Raw genomic sequence first — 27,949 nt, forward strand, 5'->3', positions numbered from 1 at the left:
GACCCAAATAGGAGCTGGGAGGAGGAACAACAAAGCAATGGTAGAAAAGAAGAAATTCTACTTAAGTGGTAATTAAAGACAAGAAGTATCTACTATTTAAAGAAGAATCTCATTTCCATCTGAAAGAAATATATATACACACCTTCCTTGCAGCAGCTTCATGGAGCATGACTGGATTTCTTTCCTTCTGAATTGATTTTTGACATAAATTGAAGAGAATGCTTGTAAGTGTTCCAGAATCGCCATCTTTAAATCCCTTCTCACAAATACGCTTTCAAAGTCAATTAAATGCAACTCATTTATACCTCCTGAGTGAAATCATTTCAAAAGTAGTTGACAGTTTTTCAACATCCATTAAAATCATAGAATGGCTCCGATAAAGAGAAGGCCTTTTGGCCCATTGAGTCTGTGCCAGCTGCCTGAAGGAGCAATTTAGCTAGTTGCGAATCCAGCCTTTTTCCCGTAACAGTTTTATTCCTTTCAGGTGTGTGGTGATATGCATCACTGTAAATACACAAGGGGTTAATGTGAACACACTACACCTAGCTAGACACCAGAGGGAGCACCAGAGACATCATGACACACAGACATTCAACCAATAGGTCAGTAAGATAGGACACGACACACCCAGACGTGACCCTACCAAAGGGGGGCATTACACCAACCCATATAAAAGGACACAGCACACATGCTCAGTCTCTTTCCAGTGGAGACACTTAGTGAGTACAGACAGGGGTGATTGAAACACATCACACCCACCACTGGTCAGTTAGTCTGAGTAGCTATAGCAGGGTTAACAGGAGAGTCGAATCCAAGTAGGAGAATCGTTAACAGTTTAATAAATGTGTTAAAGCTATCTCCAAGTCTGAATCTTCCTTTGTCACAGTGCACAACAAGGAAGCAGCTTATGCTACGTCAAGTGCATAACAAAACATGGTACCAGTGAGTGACTGTTTAAATCCATATAGTTTCTACTCAGCAAACCGTGACAACCGGCAGCAGCAACCAGGCAAGATGTTCGAGATTCCAATTCCACAGCGGTTCAGGTGCCACGGCAATCTCAGTGCAAACTGGCGTGCATTCAGGCAAAGGTTTGCGATCTTCCTGGTAGCAGCCGACCTACAAGACGTGGCCGATGTAGAAAAGACAGACCTTCTGCTCACAATTGCGGGTGCAAGTGCAGAAGAAATCTTCAAAACATTCAAGTTCTCCAAAGGGCAAGATGAGTGACTTCCAGACAATTCTAGACCAGTTTGAACAATACTGCGAGGAAAACACAAAAAAAAACGGCAAAAGAGGCAACAATACTAACCACGAGGCTGAGGTAGGCGAGCAACGAACGACAATTTTGATTGGCAGCCATCTTGGAAAAGGTGCCGCACATGCGCAGTTGAGAGAAGGGCGCAAAGTAAAGGAATATCGATCTGCGCAATCCATTCCTATGCTCTACGTCACAAGCGTCATGACGTCAGAGGCCCTGGACCATGCTCACTTAAAGGGGAAATGCCCCCCCCCCCCCCCAAAAAAAAAATTTTTTACGCCGTAAAACACAATTCTTTCACCAGGAACGACAGCACAATGCCTGAACTTCGACCAGTAGCTGGAAGCAACCTCCACAGAAACCTGCAACAAGCAGTCAGCACCGCCCAAAAAGATGATACGATCCTTAAGACTACGACTCAGGACTTCCGGTGACGGCAGGCGGGAGGCGGCCGCACAATGGAGGGCTCCCGTTCGGGAACGGCATTTTCGGGGCTTTAAGCCCGGTCCCAGGGTCCGCGGAGGCGGCAGAAGCAGGGAGAAGGCACGGAGGAGGCACAGTGAAGACACAGGAGGAAAAAAAGAACAAAGAAAACTGTCGAGGGTGAGCAAGAAAACGGTCAAAAAAAAAACAGCTGGAGGTCCGTCGGGGAGTGGAAAGGTCACCGCGGGGTCACCAGGAAAAATGGAGGCTGGAGCACCAGGGAAGGCCGCACTGCTTACGGCTGAAGAAATAACTAAGGTGATGGCTGCGGAATTTGAAAAGCAGTTGGCGCAGATTGCGAAATGCATGGAGACGGTGAGGAAGGAGATGAGGGAGGTTTTGAGTGTGCTGGTGGAGGAGGCGGTTTCCCTGGTGAGGACGGAGGTGGCGAGTGCAGTGGCGGAGGTGCGAGAGCAAGGGGAGGCGCTGAAGGAAGTGGAGCAGACGTTATTGCAGCACGGTGATCAACTTGCCTCGATGGGGAAAGAGATGCGGAAGGCGATGGATACTAACAAGGATCTGCGAGGAAAAATGGAAGACCTGGAAAACAGATCCAGGCGACAGAATTTGAGGATTGTGGGGCTGCCCGAAGGAGTTGAAGGACCGAAGCTGACTGAGTATTTGCCGCGATGCTGGCAAAACAGTTGGGGGAGGGGGAGGATCCTCCCCGATATGAACTGGATCGGGCTCATCGGTCGTGGAGGCCTGTACCAAAGGCGAGTGAGCCGCCAAGGGCAATGACTCTGTGCTTCCGTAGGTACAGGGTGAAGGAGAAGGTCCTGAGCTGGGCCAAGCAGAAGCGGGTGATGCAGTGGGCTGGAGCTGGTATGCGTGTATACCAGGACTTTACGGTGGAGCTGGCAAGGAGGCGGGCTGCCTTCAACCGGGTGAAGAGGGCACTGTACATTAGCAAGGTGCGGTGCGGCATTGTATATCCAGCGAAGCTGAGGGTGACTTACAAGCTCAGGGACTTTTATTTTGGAACGGCGGAAGCAGCGGAGGAGTTTGCGAAAGCAGAAGGACTGTGGCAGAACTGGCAAATTGAGGAATGGCCATGTGCCGATGTAACCTCATGACTGTATTTTCTTCTTTTTTGTATCACTGCGCACGGGTGTAGAGATTAAAGGAGCCAATGTGGTATATATGTGGACAAGGGAAGGGATGGGACTTTCACTCGAAATGAGAGTTCTTTGGGGTGTAGGTGGATATGCGGGGTTTGTGTGCTAAAAGGGGATCTTTGGGCTTCCCTTGGGGCCGGGCAAGTGGGAAAGGGACCTGGGCGGGAGCCTCCACGCTGGCCGGTTTAAGCCGGCCAGTGAACGGGAGTGAGGTGGGGGGAGGGGCTGCGGCCATCGGAGCCTGGCAGAACAGGGTCCGAGTGGTCTAGCCAGGGTGGAAAGTTGGGGGGAAGGAACCGAGGTTGGGAGGAGGAGTTTTACAAGAGGCAGTGGACGGGAGGAGCTGGAGACCTGGGGTGGGCGGGGGGGGGGGGGGGGGCTGTGTAAGATTAAGGGTGACTACGGGTAATCCCTGATTCCTTTTTGTCATTTGTTTATGTAAACATGCGGGTTGAGGTTTGGGGGTTGGTGGGTAGATGGGATCGTTGTTATTATGGGGACTGACATATCTTGCTGATTATTGTTTATTGTTGATGGATGTAAATGTGGGAGAAAATGTGAAAAAGGAGGAGGATAAAAACAATTTAAAAAAAGACTACGACTCAGATCTTGATTTCTTCTTTGAACATCGCAAGCCCAATGCCAGCTCCAACACAAAAAGTGATGATATGGTCCTAGAAGACTACGAATCAGACGAAGATTTCATCATTGGACGTGGCGACCCCAGTACCAAATCCGAACCGCAACTAGAGGTGTTGCACATTGAAGACCCCGACGACGAGTTCTTCAGATTGGTGAATCCTCAGCCCAGCATATATGACATCCCGACTCGTGAGTACAGGATTATGCTGTGGCCTGACGCCAAGTGACAGAGAGCGGTACAAGCCCACAGAGAGCGGCCTGCTGCCACACAGAGTGGTCCACGCACCGCGAAGAGTCCCCGACTCCACACAGAAAGCGATGAAAGACTCCACAGCGAGACAACTGCACGTCTCCACACAGAAAATGACTCCAGTGACACAAGCCTCCGCAGCGAGCTCGTGGACAGACTCCACGATAGAAGAAACTCAAGACTCCAGAGCGCAGTCCTTGCATGAACAAGAAGTGGCAGCGAGACAACTGCACATCTCCACACAGAAAGTGACTCCAGTGACACAAGTCTCCACAGCGAGCTCGTGGACAGCCTCCACGATAGAAGCAACGCAAGACTCCAGAGTGCAGTCCTTGCATGAACAAGAAGTGATGACAGTCTCCACAGCGAGACCAATGCACAATTCCACACAGGGAACGCTGCAAGACTCCACAGAGGGAGTGACACAAGCCTCCACAGCGAGCTCGTGGACAGACTCCACGATAGAAGCAACGCAAGACTCCAGAGTGCAGTCCTTGCATGAACAAGAAGTGATGACAGTCTCCACAGCGAGACCAATGCACAATTCCACACAGGGAACGCTGCAAGACTCCACAGAGGGAGTGACACAAGCCTCCACAGCGAGCTCGTGGACAGACTCCACGATGGAAGGAACGCAAGACTCCAGAGCGCAGTCCTTGAATGAACAAGACCATGAGGGTCTAGCAACCTCCTCTGAGCAACCAGCAGCAGGCGATGCAGGTCTGCCATGCTCAAGTTCACAGCAAGAAGACCATGACAGTCTACCATTCTCAAGTGAACGACAAGAAGACACTGAGGCTCTACCCACTGTATGTGTGACAAGTGACAACGGCATCCCACTTCCCATACAAGATGTGCGACATGACAGACCTCAGCTTGTGTGTACAGAGGCACTCGACAATCACAGTGAGACTACTGGTGACTCCGGTGACACCACGTTACTTCAAACCTCATTCGCTCGAGCCTCTCCACAAGCAAATGCATTCCTGAATGTTTTGACTCCGGACGTGGAGCATCAAGAAACCTCAGAAGATGCAAGTGAACCTGAAATGACTCCGGACGGGGAGCATCATGAAACCTCAGCTGACTCAAGTGAACCTGCAATGACTCTGGACGGGGAGCTTCAAGAAACCAAAGCTGATTCAGGTGAACCAGAAAGGGCTCCAGAAAGGGAGCATCGACAAGCCAAAACTGACTCAAGTGAAACAGACCAGACTCCATTATTGTCTTTGATGTTGTCGTTGTGTTTGCTACGCTCAAGGACCACGCTCTGTGGATAATATGAGTCCTTCACACAGTTATGTCAAGAGCATAACAAAACAAGGTGCTTATCTAATTCCATCAAGAAAGCCATAATTGAGTCTGTCTCCACCACTCTCTCAGGCAGCAAATTCCAGAAAGTAACATCGGAGAGGCATTGGCATAGTGGTAATAGCACTGGACTGGTAGGTCAGAGACTAATGCTCTGGGGACACGGGTTCAAATGCCACCAGGAAAGCTAATGGAGTTTAAATTCAATTGATAATTTCAAATAAAAGCTAGTCTAATGGTGACCATGAAGCCATTACTGATTGTCTTTAAAAGCCACCTTGTTCTCTAATGTATTTTAGGAGGAAGGAAATCTGCCATCCTTACCTGGTCTGGTATACACGGGACTTGAGACGCAATAATGTGATTGACTCTTAAATAACCTCTGAAATGGCCTAGCAAGCGATTCAGTTGTATCAAACGGCAACAAAGTAAACAAAAAGGAATGAAACGGGATGGACTACCCGGCATCCATTTAAGCACCGGTAACAATAATGACACATCCAGCCCCGTCGATCTTGCAAAATGCTTCTTTTAAAAAATTAAAAAATTTAGAGTACCCGATTATTTTTTTTTTCCAATTAAGGGGCAATTTAGCGTGGCCAATCCACCTAACCTGCACATCTTGGGTTGTGGGGGTGAAACCCATGCAGACACGGGGAGAATGTGCAAACTCCACACGGACAGTGACCCCGGGTAGGGATTCGAACCCGGGTCCTCAGCGCCGCAGTCCCAGTGCTAAACACTGCGCCACCTGCCTCCCCATAAAATGCTTCTTACTGATATCTGGGGACTTATGGCAAAGTTGGGTGAGCTGTCCCCCAGACTAGACAAACAACACCCTGACAAATATCTTACAATGTCCAAGGCACCATCATCACCATCCCTGGGTCTGTTCTGTCCTACCACCAGGACCGAATCAGCAGAGTTTCCCTTGGAGTCCTCAACATTTACTGAGGATCCCATGAAGTCTGATGGCATCAGGTCCAACATAGACATGGGAGTCTCCTGCTGACTATCAGGTACTCTTACATTCTCTCTCTCCCTTTCTCCTTCCACCCCCACCATGCTGATCACCACTTGGAGGAAGCACTAAGGCAAGGGTGCAAAATAAACTCTGGATGGGGGACTTGAACAAGAGTTCATCAACAAGAGTGGTTCAGTAGCATCACTACGAACTAGTTCCTAAAGGACATAGCTGACAGACTGCGTCTTCAGTATGTGATGAGGGAACCAACAACAGAAAGAAACCTACTTGACCTCCTTCAACAATTTACCTGTAACAGATGCATCTGTCCATGAAAATATTGGTAGGAATGACCACTACAGGATCTTCGCGAAGACTAAGTCCCGTCTTTCCATTGAGGATATCCTCCATTATGTTGTGTAGTACTACCACTGTATTAATTAGGATATATTTAAACAGCTCTAGCAACTCAAAACTGGGCATGCGTGAGGTGCTGTGGGCCATAAATAGCAGCAGAATTGTACTGTGTAACTTCATGGCCTAACATATCCCTCACTCCACCATTATTATCAAGCCGGGAGATCAATCTTGGTTGAATGAAAAGTACAGGAGGGCATGCCTGGAGCAGCATTAGGCATACCTAAAAATGAATTAGCAACTTGGTGAAGCTGCAGCACATTACTACTTGCATGCCAAACGGTGAAAGCAGCATGCAAAGAGCTAAGCAATCCAAAACCAGCAGATTAGATGTAAGCTCTGCAGTCCAGTCACATCCAGTCGTGAATGGTGGTAGACGATTAAACATCTAATTTGAGGGAAAGTCTCCACTAATATCCCCATCCTCAATGATGGAGAAACCCAGCACATCAGTGCAAAAGACAAGGCTGAAACACTTATAGCTGTCTTCAGCAAGAAGTGCCATGAGGATGATCCATTTCAGCCCCATTCTGAGGTCCCCAGCATCACAGATCCCAGTCTTCAGCCAATCAATTAATTCCATGTGGTATCAGAAAAATAGCTGAAGGCACTTGATACTGCAAAGGTTACAGGCCTGACAACATTCCGGCAGTAGCATTGCAGATTTGTGCTCTGAACTAGCTGCACCACTAGCCAAGCTGTTCCATTACGGCTACAACACTGGTATCTACCCACCAATGTGAAACATTGCCCAGGTATGTCCCATCTCCAAAAAGGAGGATAAATCCAACCCATCTAATTACTACCCCATTGGTCTCCTCTCGATCATCAGCAAGGTGATGGGAATTATCATCACAGTGGTATCAAGCAGTACTTACTCAGCAATAACCTGCTCACTGATGCGCAATTTGGATTCCACCAGGACCACTCAGTTCCTGGCATCATTATAGCCTTGGTCTAAACATGGACAAGAAAGATGAACTCCAGAAGTGAGAATGACATCAAGGCAGCATTTGATGAGCACAAATATATATTGTGGCTGCTGCAGGTCAAGCATCTCAGTCCAAGGACATCGCTGCAGGAGTTCCTCAGGATAGTGTCCTAGGCCCAACCATCTTCAGCTGTTTTATCAATGACTGTACCTCCGTCATAAGGCTAGACGTGGGGGTATTAGAGGATGATTGCACAATTTTCATCACCATTCGCAACTCCTCCGATACTGAAGCAGTCCATGTCCATTTGCAGCAAGATGTGGACAATCTTCTGGCTTGAACTGATAAGTGCTAAGTAACACACAAGTGCCAGGTAATGAACATCTCCAATGAGAGGGAATCTAATTATCACCCATTCACATTTTAGTGCCATTACCATTGCTGGATCCCCCGTTCCAAACCTGAGACCTCTACCATCCAGAAGGATGACCGCTACAGATGCATTGGAACACCACTGCCTGCAAGATCCCCTCCAAGTTACACACCATCCTGACTTGGAACTATACTGTGTTTCCTTCACTGTTGTGTTTCTTTCACTGTCGCTGGGTCAAAATCTTTGAATTTCCTCCCAAACAGAATTGGCGGGTGTACCTATAACACATGGACTGCAGTGGTTCAAGAAGACAGCACACCACCACATTCTAAAAAGCAATTAGGGATGGGCAATAAACGTCGGTTTAGCCAGTGACGCCCACATTCCAGAAAATTATTTTGAAGAAGTGCTGCATAAAAGAATCCTTCTTCGTGTAGTTTTGGTTCTTTCGACCTTCTTCTGGTGGGACAGTTGATCTTTAACTACTCTGCTTAGATCATTCATGATTTTGAACACCTCTATCAAATCTCCTCTCCGCCTTCTCGTGAAGGAAAACAATCCCAGCTTCCCCAATCTATCCACACAGTTGAAATCCTTCAACCATGGAACAATTTCCCTGGAACAATTTTCATAAATGTTTTCTGCACCCTCTCTAAAACCTTTACTTTTTTCCTAAAATGCAGTACCCAGAATTAATACCGTACTGCTATTCAGGTTGAACCAGTGATTTGTAAAGTTTATTTATAAATGCATTGCTTTTATAAAATCCTGAACTCAAAATGTCTCTTTAACCAGTTACTTAACCTGCTCTGCCACTTCAACGATTTGTATATGTTTATCCACAGGTCTCAGTGTTCCTCCACCCAGAGTTGTACCCCTTATTTTCTATTGCCGTACCTCATTCTTTCTACCTATATGTATCACTTGGCATATCTCAGCATTGAAATTTATCTGCCACCCCTGCCTGTCTCACTCGCCTGCCCTTTTCCTCTTCAAGTATATCACATTCCTGCGCACTGTTCACTATACTTCCAAGATTTGAAATTGTGCCCTGTGCGCACAAGTCTAAACCATTTATATCTACCAAGAAAAGCAGAGGTCCTCGTACCGATACCTGGGCACACCATTGTATACTTTTCCCTAGTCTGACAAACAACCTGTCAACCATTTTTCCTATCACTTAGCAGTTTTGTATCAATACTGCCGCTGTCTTTTTGCTGGCAATTCTATTATGTGGCACTTTATCAAACACGTTTTGTAATTCATGCTCATCACACCATTGAGGAATATGGTTATGTGGTGGTAATGCCACTGGGCTAGTCATTCAGAGGCCCAGATCAGTTTTGTAGGACATGTGTTCAAATTCTATCACAGCAATTGATAAAATCTGGAATTGAAAAGCTAGTTTTAGTAATGGTGACCAGGAAACTATCATTGATTGCTGTAAAAGCACATCTGGTTCACTAAGGAAATCTGGCATTCTCACTTGGCCTGGCCTGCTTATAACACTAGACCCACAACAATGTGGTTGACCCTTATTTGGCCTCTGAAAATGGCCTGGTAAGCCACTCAGTTCAAGGGCAACTAGGGATGGGCAACAAATGCTGGCCTTGTCAGCGATGTCCACATCCCATGAAAGAATATATTTTTGAAAAAACAGCATGATCCTCCTCATAAAAAGCAACTATCAAGTTAGTAAAACATCATTTTCCTTTACCAAATCTATGCTGTCTTTATTTAATTAATCTACACTTCTCCAAGTTATGTGAGTTCAATCCCAGACTTATGGTTCTAAAAGTGTTCTCCCTGATGGAAGTTAAACTCATTGGGCTGTGGTTGCTGGGTTTATTTGAATAGTGGTATCACATTTGCACTTCTCCAGTTCTTTGGCACTACCATTGTCAGATCCTGCCCATCACCCATATCTGAGAGGATTGGAAGATTAAGGCCAGTACTTCTACAATTTCCATCCTTATTTCCTCCATGCTTGGGTGTATATCAATCTCCTGGTGATTATCATGTTTAAGTATTGCCTACTTTTCTAGTAGCTCGCCTTTATTCACTATCATGGATTTGCCGAGTAACAACAGTAACATGAATTTAACAAGGCTTAATAGGATGTGACCTGCCAAGCAACATGTAGAAATCTGCCTAGAGACATCAGTAGCCTATATTCAAAAGACTCCTAGTAACAAGATTAGAAAGCATTTAGATAGAATCAGATGTGAATAGATTTTTCAATAGAAGCAGTTTACATCGATGATTGGAAGATGAATGAGGTATACACATGCTAATGTCTAGAGTCCAGGAATTTGAGAGGGGCAGACAGCTAAACATACAGAAGGTTCAATCAAAGGGGTACAACGGTATAATTGCCAGGATCGGCAGAAGGAATGGAGGCCAGTTGACATTTAGCAGCCTCAGACACAGACAAGCCAGTATCCAGCTAGCAGTCTGGAGGCCAAGTTTTACATCAAACAGCCTCTAAGTCTTCGAGCCAAGGCAGTGATGAAAACCTTTGTAACGGCATTTAAAATATCTTCTCCAAGGCATGATGTTTCCCAGACTTGAGTATCCTTCCTGTATTGTGTGGTAACTATAAGGTGATTTTTAACTTACAGAATGATTTCATTTGGATGCTGTTTGTGGAACAGGGAAGTCTTGAGGAGTTCAGGGATCGTAGGTATATTTTGGAACAAGGGGTAAGTTCTACATAAACTGGGTGTGTGTATAATAATCCATATACTTAATCGTCCTAGTGTAGTATAGTCCTGTTTGTGTGTATTTGTCTTTAATTTAATAAATAGTTTTTAATAATTGTTGCACAACTGGGCTGCTTATTCTCACTGGGGTTTCACTTGACTCCTCACGCCATCAAAAAAAAACTATGCACCTCCACAAACCGGTGTTTCATGTTGGGATACCCTCGCAGATAACATCAGCACTTTTAGCTCATCTAGTATCGCAACTAACACCTCTTTCAGTCAAACCTGGGGAGCATCCTCTTCCTTGATAAAGACCGATTCAAAAAACTAATTTTATACCGTAATTACGTCTCCTGCCTCCATACATGGGTTTCCTTTTTGGTTTCTAATTAGCTCACCTCACTGACTATGCTTTTACTATTTATATACTATTTGGAATCTCTTTTATGTTATCTGCGAGTCTCTTCTTATACTCTCTCTTTTCCCCTCTTATTTACTTTTTCATTTCCCCTCTGAACTTTATATTTGCAGCCAGGTAGTCCGTTGATGACTGGCTGAGTGTTGTTATGGGATTTCACCCATGAACTCATCAGATGGCACTTTTTGAGCTTCAAAATATTTTCAACTTTGGCTTTACTTTCTACAAACATTTTACCGTCCATGTGAATACTGGCAGCTTCAGCAAATTCTTCTCATCATGAGGCACCAGATTTGTTTTCTTTGTTCAGCTTGCACACCATAATGGGGGGGGGGGGGATCGCCAAATATTGTTGAAACACCATTGCCTGACTATTGAAATTTAGAAATAAAATGTACCAGTTTTAAAAAATTATGTAATCTTGCTGACAAGAAAGGAGTTGATCTCATTTGAAGTTGAAAATGTCTTCTGCATCATCAACAATTTGCTGTGACAATATCCAATTTTTGACTTAGCTGACTTAGCCACAATTTCTGACCCAAGTTTAAAATAGCATGTTGAAGATGTTTTTTTGAGAAGAAGTTGACCTTCAATGGCAAAAAGGGGTACAGTTTAAAAATAAGGGGTCTCCTATGTATGATGGCAATGAGGAGGACTTTCTTTTCTTAGAGGGTCATGAACGTTTGGAATTCTCATTAAAAAAGCGCACTGGCATATGGGTATTAGTCTGAGTTATAAAGACTTTGATTGACAAGGGAGTTAAGGGTTATAGGGAATTGGTATGAAAATGAAGCCATAATCTGAAGGAGGACCTCCTTTGTTCCGCTGCCCCGCAAGATCCATCCGACATCTTCTTGCGGGGCGCATGCAACCACGCATACGCGGGCGCAGCAGTCACAAGGGGCTGAATGACCGACTCTGCTCTATTTCTTATGATCTTATTGCACATTATACATTCTGGCCTCAATGTTATTATGTGGTAAGGAAGGAGTGAGCGACTCCGGTTGCTGGGGTGAGTCCTGGGAACATGAAGGTTCTGCTGACTTTATTGGCAAGATCACGTTATCATTTATTAAATTCTGTTTTCTGTATGGCAGCCAACCACATTGACAGGCCAGCTTGCTGCCCAGTGCTGAGAAAACCAGTGGTGGAATGCCACAGTTGTGGCAGCCCCCAGCAGTTGAGATATATTGGGCGGAATTCTCCCCCCCCCCCCCCCCCACACGCCGGGTGGGAGAATCGCCAGGGCGCCACGCGTGTCCCACCACGCCGCCCCGACGCCCGCATGCGATTCTCCCCCCCCCCCCCAAACCGGCATGGTGAGAAACACGGCTGGCCACTGGGAGAATCGCCGCTCGCCGTTTGCAACGAGCAAGCGGCGATTCTCCGGCCCAGATGGGCTGAGTGGCCTGCCGAATAAGACGGGTTTCCACCGGCGCCGTCCACACCTGGTCGCTGCCGGCGGGAACAGCGCGGAAACACTGGGGGGGCGGCCTGTGGGGGGGTGGAGAGGGGGTTTCTGCACCGGGGGGGGGGGGGGGGGGGGGCTCAAATGGGGTCTGGCCCGCGATTGGTGCCCACCGATCGGCGGGCTGGCCTCTCTGAAGGAGGACCTCCTTTGTTCCGCTGCCCCGCAAGATCCATCCGACATCTTCTTGCGGGGCGCATGCAACCACGCATACGCGGGTGAAGCCAGTTACGCGGCACTGGCCGCGTCATTTACACGCCGCCGCTTTTACGCGGCGACAATGCCTGGCGCGCGGAAAAGACGCAACGCCGCTCCTAGCCCCCCGGGGGCGGGAGAATAGCAGGCTCCGACGCTGGAGTGAAACACTCCGGTTTTCACTCCGGCGTCGGCACTTAGACTCCCGATGGGAGAATTGCGCCCATTGGGTGGGTTGGGAAGAAGGTTCGCTCAGAAGGCAGCAGAACGATTATGGGCTGGGGGTGAGGCGGGGTTGGGAATACTGCTGGTCATGGGGGCGTTGGGGACATTAGGATTGCAGGGCAGACGTGGGAACGATTGTGCATTTGGATGGAGGGGGTTAAGGTTGGACATTGATATTTCATACCTGAACTGAAAGAAAATGAATTTATTGCAGAGAAAGATGCATGTAACATTTTTATGTATCATGACTGTGAATAAATATAGTATATCTTCTGCATTATATTGATGAATAAGACAGAATCTCAATTCTTTCCTTGACTTGAAACCAATTACCATAGCAATTTAAAGATAATACCTTAACTACCGCATTACCATGCGACTTACTGATAGCAAATCTTTATTATTTTAAATTAATTGTGACTTTTAATTACTGAAAATGTAACATAATGTTGCCCATACTTGCAAAGTGGTTATTGTTGAGGTACAGGTGCTCGAGATCCCTTGAAACGTAGAAGGATTTTGATAGTTGGTTGTATCCTAGATTCAGCTCCATTAATTTTGAGAGGTTGAATACACCATATGGCACTTGTTTCAGCTTATTGTGTGCCATCCTTAATGAGATGAGGTTTGGAGTTTTTCTGAAGTAATTTCCTGGGATAGATGATATAGAGTTGTTTTCAACTGAAAGCTGCAGTAGAGAAGCTGGAAGATCTCCTGGCATAGATTTGAGCTTGTTACTCTGGAGGTTTAACTGAATGAGACTCTTCATTTTTCCAAGATGATTTCCCTTGACAGCACCATCAGAGAGTTTGTTATTGCTGAGATCCAGAACTGTTACATTAATTAGCGTACGAATGGTGTCAGCAGGCAGTTTAGTCAGCTGGTTGAAACTCAAAGTAAGTCTTTCAAGGGTGTTAGGTAATGGAACTGGGACTTCTTCAAGTTTGTTGTGATCCAATCTAAGATGAAACAGGCTTTTGAGTTTGCCAAAAACACCTTTGGGTATATTAGAAGACTTCAATTTATTATGACTGAAATTAATTTCTTGAAGTAATGTTGCATTAATAAAAGCATTTTCTGGCACACTTTCAATTTCGTTGACCTGTAGGTAAAGATGTCGCACATGTGCTGGAATATTGGGAACATACTTCAGTTTTCGATTGTCACAGTACATAGCCATAGGATACGATGGCATGCACCGGCATTCACGAGCACACTCTCTGGGAAAGAATCTGTATAGATCAGACTCTACAGGTGTACGAATACGTCGTAGATGCCGTGGAGCTTGAGCAAATGGATCGTCATAGTTATCTTGACAAAGAATGTTTACACTGAAGAAAAGTGTTAAAATTGCCAGCCCTGTGATGAAGGCCATTCTTATGGTGACGGTTTTGTCTCTATTGAAATTAAAATGAATGCAAGAAAATGGATAGTGAATCACATAAGAACACTGATAAAACAAAATGAGCACTGACAATTATGTACCCTTTCAATAAAGAAATGGATAACATTCACTCTTATACAAATCAGGAACAATTTTCTTTTAAGAGGTTTTATGGCAAATGATGTATTAATATCTCAAACAGTCCATATTAATTACCCTGCTTTCACCCAGAAATGGGGAATATTTGACACTGCACCCTCGAAACTGAAGGATGAATGATCTACACTTGATGTTGTTAAAACTCCTATATCCATTACTGATGATTCCAGTCAATAATTTTGTTTATATTTTTCAGGCACTGGTTGATCTAGTTCAACCTCTGCTGTATTATAGTAATATAAGTACAGTTGGCACCTCCTTTGAGTGGGAGAAACCACCGTCTCAAAGGTTTGAGACATTCTCAATCAGGACCACGTCAAACACTGGCTTTATCATCTGGGAACGTCCTACCCAGCTTTCTCCCACCAGACTTCCGGTTGCGGCCATGTCTGGATAGGTCACACGTTCGGCAGCTCCTGCCGGGAACGGACTTTTAGGCTCTCTAGAGGGGCCCCAACGGAACTTGTTCGACGGCTTCCAGTGTGGGAAGGTGACAGCAAGGTCCCCCCGACAGTATATGGATTGGACCAGGAGTGGAGCGGTGAAAAAAGGGATCTTGGAGCAACGAAAAGTGAGAGGGAGAAAAAGCAAGATGGCGACGGGTGGAGTCCAAGCAGCATGGTCGCAGGAGCAGCAGGGGTTTCTTAAACACTGCTTTGAGGAGCTGAAAACCGAAATGCTGGCGCCAATGAAGGCGGCGATTGAGAAGCTAGTGGAGACCCAGAAGGCCCAAGGGGCGGCGATCCGAGAGGTGCGGCAAAAACCTCGGAGAACGTGGACGAGATCTTGGGCCTGGCGGTGAAGGTGGAGGCACATGAGGCGCTGCACAAGAGGTGGGCGAAAAGATTTGAGGACCTGGAGAATAGGTTGAGGAGGAAGAATCTTCGGATTCTGTGTCTCCCTGAAGGAGTGGAGGGGCCCGATGCCGGGACATATGTGAGCACGATGCTCAATTCGCTGATGGGCGCGGGAGCCTTCCCGAGGCCCCTGGAGCTAGATGGGGCGCACCGGGTCCTGGCAAGGAGACCCAAGGCCAAAGAGCCGCCAAGGGCTGTAGTGGTGAGGTTTCACCGCTTTATGGACAGAGAGTGTGTCTTGAGATGGGCCAAGAAAGAGCGGAGCAGCAGGTGGGAGAACACGGAGATCCGAATCTACCAGGACTGGAGTGCAGAGGTGGCTTTAATCGGGCTAAGGCGGTGCACCTTCGGAAAGGGGTGAAGTTCGATTGTGGGTCACATTCCAGGATCGGCACCACTATTTTGAAACGCCTGAGGAGGCTTGAAGCTTTATACAGACTGAAAAGTTGGACTCAAATTGAGGGTTTGTTGTTGGGGGGGAATGTTTGCTGTATATATGGTTTCAACTACATGTAGGGAATGTTCCCTTGGTTGGGTGCTGGATGGGAATGGGTGATGGAATTTGATGGGGGGACTGTGGGAGAGTGGGCGTCGGTGTTGGAGGGAGGGGAGGCCCGCGGATGGGGAATTGAGGTAAGGCCGCAAAAGGAGCTGCGCCAGAGGGGGCGGGGCCGGCTCAGGAAAGCGCGGGCTTTTTCCCGCGCTAGGGAAGGACGGAGGTGGGGGTTGGGGGGGGGGGGGTACTGGAGAGGAATGCACACTGACTGCCAGGGAGGAGGGGAGGGGGGATTCCCACACTGAGGGGGGCCGATAGGAAGGGCGGGGGGGGGGGGGGATGAGGTTGCTGCATTGGCCAAAAGGGAACTGGAAATAGGAGAGGTGGTCGGGGCGGGGGTCCGCCGTCTGGGGGACTGGAGGGTGCGGGAGGCGCGGGCACGTGACTGGCCTAGAAAAGGAGATGGCTAGTCGGCAGGGGGGTGGGGGGGTGAGCAACCCCCCCATCCGGCTGATAACTTGGAATGTGAGGGGCCTGAATTGGCCGGTTAAGAGGGCCCGAGTGTTCGCGCACTTAAAGGGACTGAAGGCAGACGTGGTCATGCTTCAGGAGACACATTTGAAGGTGGCAGATCAGATCAGGCTGAGAAAGGGATGGGTAGGACAGGTATTCCATTCAGGGCTGGATGCGAAGAACAGAGGGGTTGCAATACTGGTGGGGAAGCGGGTGTCGTTTGAGGCCAAGAATATTGTAGTGGATAATGGAGGTCGATACGTGATGGTGAGCGGTAGGTTGCAGGGGGTGTAAACGTATACGCCCTGAACTGGGATGATGCCGAATTTATGAAGCGCATGCTGGGTCGAATTCCGGACCTGGAGGCAGGAAGCTTGATAATGGGGGGGGGTTTCAACACGGTGCTGGATCCAGCATTAGATCGCTCCAGATCCAAGACGGGGAAGAGGCCGGCTGCGGCCAAGGTGCTTAGGGGTTTTATGGACCAGATGAGGGGAGTGGATCCGTGGAGGTTTGCTATGCCCCTGGCCAGGGAATTCTCATTCTTTTCCCATGTACATAGCGCCTACTCTCGGATAGATTTTTTTGTTTTGAGTAGGGCGCTAATCCCGAAAGTGGAGGGAACGGAGTATTCGGCCATAGCCATCTCAGACCACGCCCCGCACTGGGTGGAACTGGAGTTAGGAGAGGAGAGGGATCAGCGCCTGTTGTGGAGTCTTGATGTGGGATTATTGGCGGATGAGGAGGTGTGCGGGGGTGCATCGAGAGATATTTGGAGGCCAATGACAACAGAGAGGTGCAGGTGGGGGTAGTCTGGGAGGCGTTGAAGGCGGTGGTCAGGGGAGAGTTGATCTCCAGGGCCCACAGGGAGAAGAGAGAGGGCAGGGAGAGGTTGGTGGGGGAGATCTTAAGGGTGGACAGGAGATATGCAGAGGCCCCCGAGGAGGGACTACTCGGGGAGCGGCGAAGCATCCAGACGGAGTTTGACCTGTTGACCACAGGGAAAGCAGCGGCACAGTGGAGGAAAGCACAGGGGGCGACGTACGAGTATGGGGAGAAGGCGAGCGGGATGCTGGCACACCAGCTTCATAAGAAGGCGGCAGCGAGGGAGATAGGTGGAGTTAAGGATAGCGGGGGGAATACGGTGCGGAGTGCGGTGAGAGTAAAAGAGGTATTCAAGGACTTCTATGAGGAGCTGTACAGATTTGAGTCCCCAGCGGGGGAAGAGGGGATGCGACGATTTTTGGATCAACTGAGGTTCCCGAGGGTGGAGGAGCAGGAGGTGGCTGGTTTAGGGGCGCCAATTGGGTTGGAGGAGCTGGTTAAAGGATTGGGAAACATGCAGGCGGGGAAGGCCCCGGGGGTGATCCATGAGGACCAGAGGGGATTTGTAAAGGGCAGGCAGCTAAACACTAATGTGCGGAGGCTCCTCAACGTGATTATGATGCCATTGGTGGAGGGAGAAGCAGAGGTAGTGGCAGCTATGGACGCGGAGAAGGCCTTCAACCGGGTGGAGTGGGAGTATCTTTGGGAAGTGTTGCGGAGGTTTGGGTTCGGGGAGGGGTTCATCAGCTGGGTCAGGCTGCTATATAGAGCCCCGGTGGCGAGTGTGGCTACGAATCGGCGGAAGTCGGAGTACTTTCGGCTGTACCGAGGGGCGAGGCAGGGGTGCCCCCTGTCCCCCTTGTTGTTTGCATTGGCAATTGAGCCTTTGGCCAGGGCACAAAGGGAGTCCAGGAAATGAAGGGGATTGGTCCGAGGAGGAGAGGAACATCGGGTGTCGCTGTATGCGGACGACCTGTTGCTGTATGTGGCAGATCCAGTGGACGGGATGGTGGAGGTCATGCGGATCCTAAGGGAGTTAGGGGACTTCTCGTGCTATAAGCTCAACGTAGGGAAAAGTGAGTTCTTTGTGTTGCATCCAGGGGACCAGGGAAGGGGGACAGACGACCTACCATTGAAGAGGGCGGAAAGGAACGTTCGGTACTTGGGGATCCAGGTGGCTGGGAGTTGGGGGGCCCTGCACAAGCTCAATTTGACGCGGTTGGTGGAGCAGATGGAGCAGGATTTCAAAAGATGGGATGTGCTGCTACTCTCGCTAGCGGGCAGGGTACAGTCGGTTAAAATGATGGTCCTCCCGAGATTTCTGTTTGTGTTCCAGTGCCTTCCCATTATGATTACCATGGCCTTTTTTAAACGGGTAGGTAGGAGCATCATGGGTTTTGTGTGGGCAAATAAGACCCCGAGGGTAAAGAGGGTGTTTCTGGAGCGTACCAGGGACAGGGGAGGGCTGGCGCTGCCGAATCTGTGCGGCTATTATTGGGCAGCTAACGTGGCGATGATCCGTAAGTGGGTAATGGAGGGAGAGGATGCGGCGTGGAAGAGGTTGGAGATGGCGTCCTGCAGGGGCATGAGCCTGAGGGCGCTGGTGACGGCACCGCTGCCGCTCTCGCCGACAAGGTACACCACGAGTCCGGTGGTGGCAGCAACGTTGAAGATCTGGGGGCAGTGGAGACGGCATAGGGGCGAGGTGGGAGCCTCCGTTTGGTCCCCGATTCGGGAGAACCATCGGTTTGTCCCGGGAAGGATGGATGGGGGGTTTCGGAGCTGGCATCGGGCAGGGATTAGAAGAATGGGGGACCTGTTTATAGATGGGACGTTTGCGAGCCTAGGGGCGCTGGAGGAGAAGTTTGGGCTACCCCCGGGAAATACGTTCAGGTATATGCAAGTGAGGGCGTTTGTGAGGCGGCAGGTGAGGGAATTCCCGTTGCTCCCAGCACAGGGGATTCAGGACAGGGTGATTTTGTGTGTATGGGCTGGAGAAGGCAAGGTTTCGGCGATCTATCAGGAGATGAAAGAAGAGGAGGAGGCCTCGGTGGAGGAGTTAAAGGGCAAGTGGGAGGAGGAGCTTGGAGAGGAGATAGAAGAGGGTCTGTGGGCTGATGCTCTGAGTAGGGTTAACTCCTCTGCCTCTTGCGCCAGGCTCAGCTTAATACAATTTAAGGTTACTCATGGAGTGCATATGACAGGGGCGAGGTTGAGTAGGTTCTTTGGGATGGAGGACAGGTGTGATAGGTGCTCGGGAAGCCCGGCGAATCACGCCCACATGTTCTGGTCGTGCCCGGCACTGGATGGGTTGTGGAGGGGTTTCGCGAAGACTATGTCCAAGGTGGTGAAAGTCCAGGTCAAGCCGAGCTGGGGGTTGGCACTATTTGGGGTAACGGATGAGCCGGGGGTGCAGGAGGCGAAAGAGGCCGGTATCCTGGCCTTTGCATCCCTGGTAGCCCGGCGGAGGATCTTGCTATTATGGAAGGACGCGAAGCCCCCCAGTGTGGAAGCCTGGATAAATGACATGGCAGGGTTCATTAAGCTGGAGAGGATAAAGTTTACCTTGAGAGGGTCTGTGCAGGGGCTCTTCAGGCGGTGGCAACCGTTCCTAGACTATCTCGCGGATCGTTAGGAGGAGGTCAGCAGCAGCAGCAACCCAAGAGTAGGGGGGGAGGTCTCTTTCGAGGGGGGTATTTGGGTGGGTGGGGGGGGGGGTCTTCCCCAAGGGTACCTTTGAATGTCATATGGGGGTGTTGCGATAGACGGGGGAAACCCAATGTATAAGTTTTGTATTCTTTTCGACTGTTGTGTTTGTGTTCTTTTTTCTTTTTGTTAGGGGGGGGGGGGTTTAAAATTTTGTTGGAAAATCTGAATAAACATTTTTTTTTTTTAAAAAGCTTTCTCCCACCAAGAATATCCCACCAAGCAGAATAACTACTCCCAGAAGACAATTAAGAATCTAGATCTGACCAATCAAAAGAAAACGGGAATGATAATGTGCCAGCTTTTGCTGAGTAAGTAATTCATAATCACACAGCATCATAGAATTTACAGTGCAGGAGGAGGCCCATCAGCCCATTGAGTCTACGCTGGCCCTTGAAATAGCACCCTACTTTAACCCATGCCTCCACCCTATCCCCGTAACCCAACCTAACCTTTTTGGACACTAAGAGGCAATTTAGCACGGCCAATCCACCTAACCTGCACATCTTTGGACTGTGGGAGGAAACCGGAGCATGCAGAGGAAACCCGCACAGACACGGGGAGAAAGTGCAGACATCCCAGGCTGGAATTGAACCCGGGTCCCTGGAGCTATGAGGCGGCAGTGCTAAGCGCTGTGCCATCGTGCCGCCCCAGGGAATCAGAAAAGGGACACAGGAATGCATGGTCTATTGTAGCACTGCTAACCTGTTAGATGTTTCATTAGCTGCTAATCTGACAGTGTTTTAAATGTTCATCAATCTTACCAAACCTCTGTTCATTAAGACCTGTAATTGGTTCTGTTCATCAGATAATTAGATGCTTCTATAGGATACATCATGGCAATAAATTCATTGAGCTGTTTTTTCCAACTTGTGGCTACACAATGTGGCAAAGACTGACTGCTAATCCATAATTAATCACGATCTCCTATCATTCGTGCAGTGTTGATTCCCAGATAATTCTCATCTTACCAGCTGGCTTGGCTGAATTTGACACCATAAACTGCAACAACACATGTTGACTATGACATATGTGATAACAAAATCTCAGGCCAGCAAGTTAATGATTTGCTAAATCCATAAAAATCATCCGGAGACCCGCCTCTGCCACAAAAAGTTTTTAAATGCCAACGTTTGGAATTATTTAGGCTTATCCAGTAATTGGGTAGCTGCAGTTTATCCAAATGTTTCCTACTGTCACAATATGATTGGATAACATTATCAATAATATCGCTGGCTATGTTTTCAGGATCATGGCTGTTAGTAGAGAGTATCTTATCAGCCTTTTCTCACCGCCCTTGTTCTTGATAAGGTATTGATTTGTCATTACAGTGCATTTCTATGTCAATCTACCATTACTAGACACTTAGCATATTCCATGAATTTAACATCATTTCCAACAATAAGAAGTATTTCCTGGAGCCAAAGCTGGACATAATGTCTATAGTATTCTTCATGTTGTGTCCTGTTACATGTGTCTCTTTCTCAGGCTGCATGTGGAGTACTATATACAGATTTGGATATTGTGATATAAGTCATCCAGGCCTTAAAGGCAGTAAAGAGAAGAAAACCAAGTCGAATCATGTTAGGTATACCAGTTTAAAAACACAGCTAGGTGGGTGGATAAGCAGACTGTGGTCATAGCTCTTTGCCGAGCCTTTTTATATTACCATCTGGATTAAGAAATTGCTGACTGCTAAATCTGTAGGAGCTGCAGGGCAAGTGCATTTTGAATAGAGGTGCCTTGCATGTTGCACGTGATCATTTATAGGTCCTTGCAGAGTGTCAGATTCCACATGTACACCAACAACACCCAGCACTACCTCAACCTTCTCTTAACCCCTTCAGTGTCTCTGAATTTACTTCTTATCTGACATCCAGTACTGAATGAGCAGAGGCTTCCTGCAACTAAGTATTGGAAAAACTGATGCCATTATTTCTAATCCCCACCACAACATCTGTTCCTTAGCTACTGACTCCATTCCTCTCTCCATCATTGTCTATGGCTGAACCTGACAGTTCACAAACTTGGTGTCAAACCTGACCCAGATTTGAGCTTCCAAACTCAGATCTGTGCCATCACTAAGACTGCCTGGCTTAAACCATGCTTCAGCTCATGCTGAAACCCATAATCATGTCTTTGTTACCTCTAGCATTGGCTATTCCAACTCACTCCTGATCAGACATCCAATTTCCAATGTCGAAAACTTGACTTTGAGTAAGACTCAGACAACAAAATACAGGTTAACATCAACCGTTAATTTATTTTACTTGCCACAAGGGGAGACTGCGCCTAAGCAAGGGTTAGGGCGAGAATCCAAAGTACAATAGACCCCCTGGGATATTTATACAGTGGAGTAAACAAATGCCACATGACTTTGAATCTTGGCGCCTAAAAAAACTCTTACTCAGCTTAAAATCCTAAAAGATCTTATTTAACTTCAAATTGTGACTCTTTACAATGCCAGGATGCATTCAAGCTGTATCGATAATGTATCAATACATGCCTATGTGTGTGTGACAATGTGTGGAAACAGATGGATATAGATAAGGAAGTGACACTACAATACACAGAAAAGGGGACCCTCCAAACTATCCTTGCCCTCTCAGCAGTATTTTCAGTTCACCACATTTATGGCCAAGTATCCCATCATGCCCTGGTTATAGTTAGCCAGAAATCAACATTTCTACACTCCCCCCTTTTTTCATATCCATATATGACAAACTTATTCAGGCAGTATTCTTTGTTGCTCTAGTTTGTATGGGTCTTCTGGGGGGTTTTCTGCGACAATCAAGGCCATTGCAACGGGTTTTGGGTTTATGCTTTTAGCTCCCATACGAGAGCAGCAGTTTATAGCTATCCCTGTCCGGTATAAGCCCATGCATAGTCCAATTATCAAAACTAAGCCGTTCAGAATAGGCTTAGCCAGGCCACCCAACAATCCCTCTAGCCACCTTTGCCATGAACCCCACTTTCCTCGGCTTGGGCCATCTTTTCGGATGTGATTGGCGAAACTGGTGATGTTTTCTGCCACGTCTGGTGTGTAAGTGCATCACTCTGACCCTATCAGGGTGCAAGTGCCTCCCTTTACCGCCAGGGTATAGTCTAAGGCCATTCTGTTTTGTATGGCCATTGTCCAAATGGCCACCATTTCTGCAGTGATCTCGTTCAATGCCTCTGCAGTATCATTTGTTATCTTTTCTAGAGCTGCTGCCATATTTATGGATTCCCGGGCTAACTTACCTGTCCCATACCAAGAATAAAAATGGGCAAGAACCTCTCCATCTTGGTTATTGCTCTTCTCTTTCTAAGGGTGTTCAAAGCCTTTCGGGGGAACGATGTAAGAGTGCTGAATATAGGGGACCACATAGCCCAGGTAGCAGGACCCTGACCAGTTGAGGGATAGGCCTTATGACCGCAAATAAAGTAGGTACCATTATAAGTTCTCAATTGACTGATCTGATCTCCAGTCCAGTGAGTGACCAACATAGTGCTTCGAGTCATTTTATTGTAAAGCAATAGGTTAAGGATACCCTTCCCACTAAATAAACTTGAGGCCACCCATAATGCTGCTGCCTATATCCAAACTCTGTTCACCCTTGCACTTGCCGACCTATATTACCGTCCAGTTAAGCCATGTATTAATTTTAGAATTCTCATCCCTGTTTTCAATCTTTCCATGCCTCCCCAATCTCCATCTCTAATTTTCTCCAGGCCCACAATCCTCTGAGATATCTGCACTTTTCTAATTCTGGACTCTTCAGTATTCCTGATTTCAGTTGCTCCATCGTTGATGGCCGTGTCTTAGGTTGCTGAAGACTAAGCTCTAGGGTACCCTCCTGAAACCTCTCCACCTCTCTTTACTCCTTTAAGACACTCATAAAAACCTACCTCCTTGACCAGGTTTTTTGCCACCTACCAAAATATCTCCTGCAGCTTGGTGTCAGATTTTATTTGATAATGTTTCGATGAATTATCTTGAGACATTTTCTTATTTTAAATGTAACATATAAATAAGTTGTTATTGCGCTATGGTGAAGTTTGCAGTACTGATGAACCAATCGTCCTGGCTTATAGAACATAGGACATATAGTGCAGAAGGAGGCCATTCGGCCCATCGAGTCTGCACCAACCCATTTAAGCCCTCACTTCCACCCTATTCCCGTAACCCAATAACCCCTCCTAACCTTCTTTGGTCACTAAGGGCAATTTAGCATGGCCAATCCACCTAACCTGCACGTCTTTGGACTGTGGGAGGAAACCAGAGCATCCGGAGGAAACCCACGCAGACACGGGGAGAACGTGCAAACTCCGCACAGACAGTGACCCAGCAGGGAATCGAACCTGGGACCCTGGCGCTGTGAAGCCACAGTGCTATCCACTTGTGCTACTGTGCTGCCCCCTGGGGCAGTATGTACTGGTTCATAATAGTTCTATCATTAGGAGGTGTGTTTCTTCGCTTATCTCGAGATAACCATGTAAACAAATGCCCGAACAAGTAGGTGGTCTTTGCTTTGCTGGCAAACTTAATCATTTTGTTTGTTTAAGCCACAGATACTCTGGGATAGTGCTAAGACATAGTTTGTTGCAAACCAACGTGCTCTGAACCTCTGAATAAAAGGGCTATGACCCTATGGGGCAGTGTATGTATGTATGTAAGGTAAACGTTACCTGAGGGATTTTGTTGTTTACCCCAGCCAAACCAAATAAAGAACAAATGTTGAAGCTATGGGTGGAATTTTATAGCCCCGTTGGGGTGGGGTGGGGTCATAAAAGGCAGCAAGCCATTGGCAGGTAGTTTGTGTTTCTGCAAGCAGCATGCCGTTCATTTGGTCTATCAGTAAACAGGATGCAGCTGACTCTCATTCCGTCTGTCAGGATATAACAAACTATTCATTAGTATAGGTTGACATTGACAGGTCAACATCTGTGTTCAACAATATGCTTTAAACAATACATTTTAAACCACACTGGAACCTAGCTGAGGGAAACGAGAACTTATGGAAGATATATGTTTACAAAGCACATCTCTCTTAATGTTACATACAACAAATTACTGTGATTTTTTTTTACCTCGTCAGGTTTTTACTTGGAATGAAAATCAGTATAAAAAAAACTATTAGATCAGGACCAGTTTTTTTTTTTGTTTTAGGGGCGGCACGATGGCAAAGTGGTTAGCAGTGTTGCCTCACAGCTCCGGGGAACCGGGTTCACTTCCGGCGTCGGATGACTGTCTGTGTGGAGTTTGCACTTTCTACCCGTGTCTGCGTGGGTTTCCTCCGGGTGCTCCGGTTTCCTCCCACAGTCCAAAGATGTGCAGGTTAGGTGAATTGGCCATGCTAAATTGCCCCTAGTGTCCACGAGGTTAGGTTGGATTACTGGGTTATGGGGATAGGGTGGAGATGAGTTTAAGTAAAGTGCTCTTTCCAAGGACCAGTGCTGACTCGATGGGCTGAATTGCCTCCTGCACTGTAAATTCTATGATTCTAGTGATTGAGAGGACTTTTGACGAAACCACCAGGGGAACCAGACTTCAATTAGCCTCATGGGATCTTTTTAGTGTTGGCTTGGCCCACTCACATCATTTATAATAATAATAATCTTTATTGTCACAATTAGGCTTACATTAACACGGCAATGAAGTTACTGTGAAAAGCCCCTAATCGCCACATTCCGGCACCTGTTTGGGTACACAGAGTGAGAATTCAGAATGTCCAATTCACCTAACAGCATGTCTTTCGGTACTTGTGGGAGGAAACCGGAGCACCCGGAGGAAACCCACGCAGGCACTGGGAGAACGTGCAGACTCCACACAGACTGTGACCCAAGCCGGGAATCAAACCTGGGATCCTGGATCTGTGAAGCAACAGTGCTACCCACTGTGCTACCATTTTTACTTCTGTCAAATGTTTGTGAATTCATGACCCACTTCAGAACTTCAGCACATAGTCTCAGCTGACAATTCAGTGCAGTACTAAGGGAGATGTTTACCTAATACCAAATCTGCCTGTTTAGATGGAAGTCAAAGATTTATGGCACTATTCAAAGAGGAGTGGCGTAGTTCTCCCTATGTTCTGGCCATAATAATCCCTCGACTCACACTTGCAAAACAAATTAACTCATCATTTACTTTACTACTATTTGCAGGACCTTGCTGTGCACAAAGTATCTGTCACATTTGACTATATTGTAGCAGTTAATTTTAAAGTTGACTTTCCAAAGTACTTTTAGATGCCTGAAAACCTGATAATTGTAGAATATATATGTGGTGAACATGGTGGCACAGTAGCACTGCTGCCTCACAGTGCCAGAGATCCGAGTTCAATACCGACCTTGGGTGACTGCTTGAAGTTCGTACTTTCTCCTGTGTCTGCATGTTTTTTTTCCGGGTGCCCCGGTTTCCTCCCACCCTCCAAAGATGTGCAGGTTAGATAAATTGACCATGCTAAATTGCCCCTTAGTGTCCAGGGATGTGCAGGCTAGGTTATGGGGCAGGGTGGGCGGGAAGTGGACTTGGGTAGAGTGCTCTTTCGGAGGGTTGGTGCAGACCTGATGGGCCGAATGGCCTCCTTCTGCACTGTAGGGATTCTATCATTCTATGATTTCAATGTAAGTGGAAGTTCTTTTGTATAATGGCCACTTGTGCCATCAAAATAGGCAGACGTATTTGAAAGATGCATTGCTAAAAATGCAGTATTGGAGTGATGGCCTAGTTTTTATCTGTCTAAGAATAATTAAAACCTCCAGCCTTTTGACTCCCAAGACTAGCGCAATTTTGAATAAACCAGATTAGCAAATGGTTGATGCCTATCGATTATCTTTTCTGTCACACAATAATTCTGAGTACCGTTATAACCCCAATGGAGTTCCTGGGATCAGGACCATATGGTTTTCCATTACGTCCTTGGAATACGAACTACCCCTTTGCAATAAGTCCACGGAGGCAGAAGTCCCTTCACAAGAATCCCTTTTATTAACAAAACCAACAGCAGTTTGACCATGTGTATTCCGCTTGCTGTCTACACTGGGAGTGCAGAGGATCTGACACTCCCTGTTATATACAAAGAAGAGGTTCTCTGATTGGCCCACTAATCAGGCACCTCGTATTTCAATTGGTCAATCTCAAAGGCCTGGTCTAAGTCATTACACTCTTTAAGAACACAGTAAGTCTTCTCAACACTAGGCAGCGCTCCGAAAGCAAGTGACATCGAAACAAACCTGTTGGACTTTAACCTGGTGTTGTAAGACTTCTTACTGTGCTCACCCCAGTCCAACGCCGGCATCTCCACATCATGACTCTTTAAGAGGGTGGGGCTACCCCTTAACAAGGAGAGCCCCAGCTCGCATAAAAACCCCAGCCTTGGTACATGCTGGGGAAGGAGACCCTTAGGGGAGTCGAGGAGTTTGGATTGTATCGTAATAAACCTGTTCATTAATTTCTATCGTCTATGTGTCCTGCTTACCACGGATTCAACACTGGTGACAAGGGTGGGATGGAGCTGCCATCGACAAAGGTTGCTAGGCGCCCGGTCCACTTCGTCTAGACCTCGGGAGGCCCCTGTACTGACAGCCGAAATGTCGCACATAAGATAACCCAAACCATTTAACGCAGGTACAGAAGATTGCGAACAATACTTTGAATGCATACCATATTTTTTGACGACGAATGCGATTATCAGCGATGAGAGACAAACTGTGGTATTTCCTGACACACCCGGACCCCCCAGATATCCGGTCGTTCTCCACCCTGGTGGTCTTAGTGGGGGAGTATTTCGACTGGAAACCACTGCTCATCGTTCACCGCTTCTGGTTCCTCACAGCTACACGGGCCAATGCAGCGTCAGTGAGTGACTTCCTGGCCCGTTTCCGAAAACTGGCGGAGACATGCGAATTCCAAGCAACATTAAATGGGACACTCGAGGACTGCTTAGTGTGTGGACTCTGCAACTTTACCACGCAGAAAACAATTACAAGCTGAGGCCCACTTGGAACTGCAATGCGCAGTGGAGATAGCCATCTCTGAGAAAGCGCCGAACAAGGGGTCCAGGAACACCAGGGAATGACGGTGATTAGTCTGCGACACCAAAGCGAGCGTCACTCACATGGCTAGGACTGAGGAAGCCGGCCCTCGACAGTGGGACACTTACTTGAGACGTGAAGAAATGATATGCGCAGATTGAGAAGGAGGGCGTGGTCATCGGCATCAAGAAATTTGTCTACGGGCATTGCTTCACTGTTCCACGGACC

At 47.4% G+C, this 27,949-nt stretch overlaps 2 protein-coding genes across 5 annotated transcripts in view; one reads left to right on the top strand and one right to left on the bottom strand.

Moving 5' to 3' along the window:
- Positions 1–27,949, top strand: part of cenpp (centromere protein P) — a 452,755-nt gene that overhangs the window by 199,895 nt on the left and 224,911 nt on the right. For 3 of the 4 annotated variants that reach the window (XM_072472643.1, XM_072472646.1, XM_072472645.1), the window contains exon 7: positions 10,373–10,453. The exons of the other annotated variant lie outside the window; for it this stretch is intronic. In XM_072472643.1, the coding sequence (XP_072328744.1) occupies positions 10,373–10,453 (81 nt within the window). The remainder of the gene's footprint in view (positions 1–10,372; positions 10,454–27,949) is intronic. 4 annotated transcript variants of the gene reach the window in all.
- omd (osteomodulin) overlaps positions 1–27,949 on the bottom strand; it is a 45,752-nt gene that overhangs the window by 3,994 nt on the left and 13,809 nt on the right. Inside the window, exon 2 of the mRNA XM_072472642.1 lies at positions 13,222–14,159. Within this exon, the coding sequence (XP_072328743.1) occupies positions 13,222–14,137 (916 nt within the window). The 5' untranslated portion in view covers positions 14,138–14,159. The remainder of the gene's footprint in view (positions 1–13,221; positions 14,160–27,949) is intronic.

Source organism: Scyliorhinus torazame, chromosome 13 (genome assembly GCF_047496885.1).
Source record: "Scyliorhinus torazame isolate Kashiwa2021f chromosome 13, sScyTor2.1, whole genome shotgun sequence".
In the NCBI taxonomy this organism is placed as follows: Eukaryota; Metazoa; Chordata; class Chondrichthyes; order Carcharhiniformes; family Scyliorhinidae; genus Scyliorhinus; species Scyliorhinus torazame.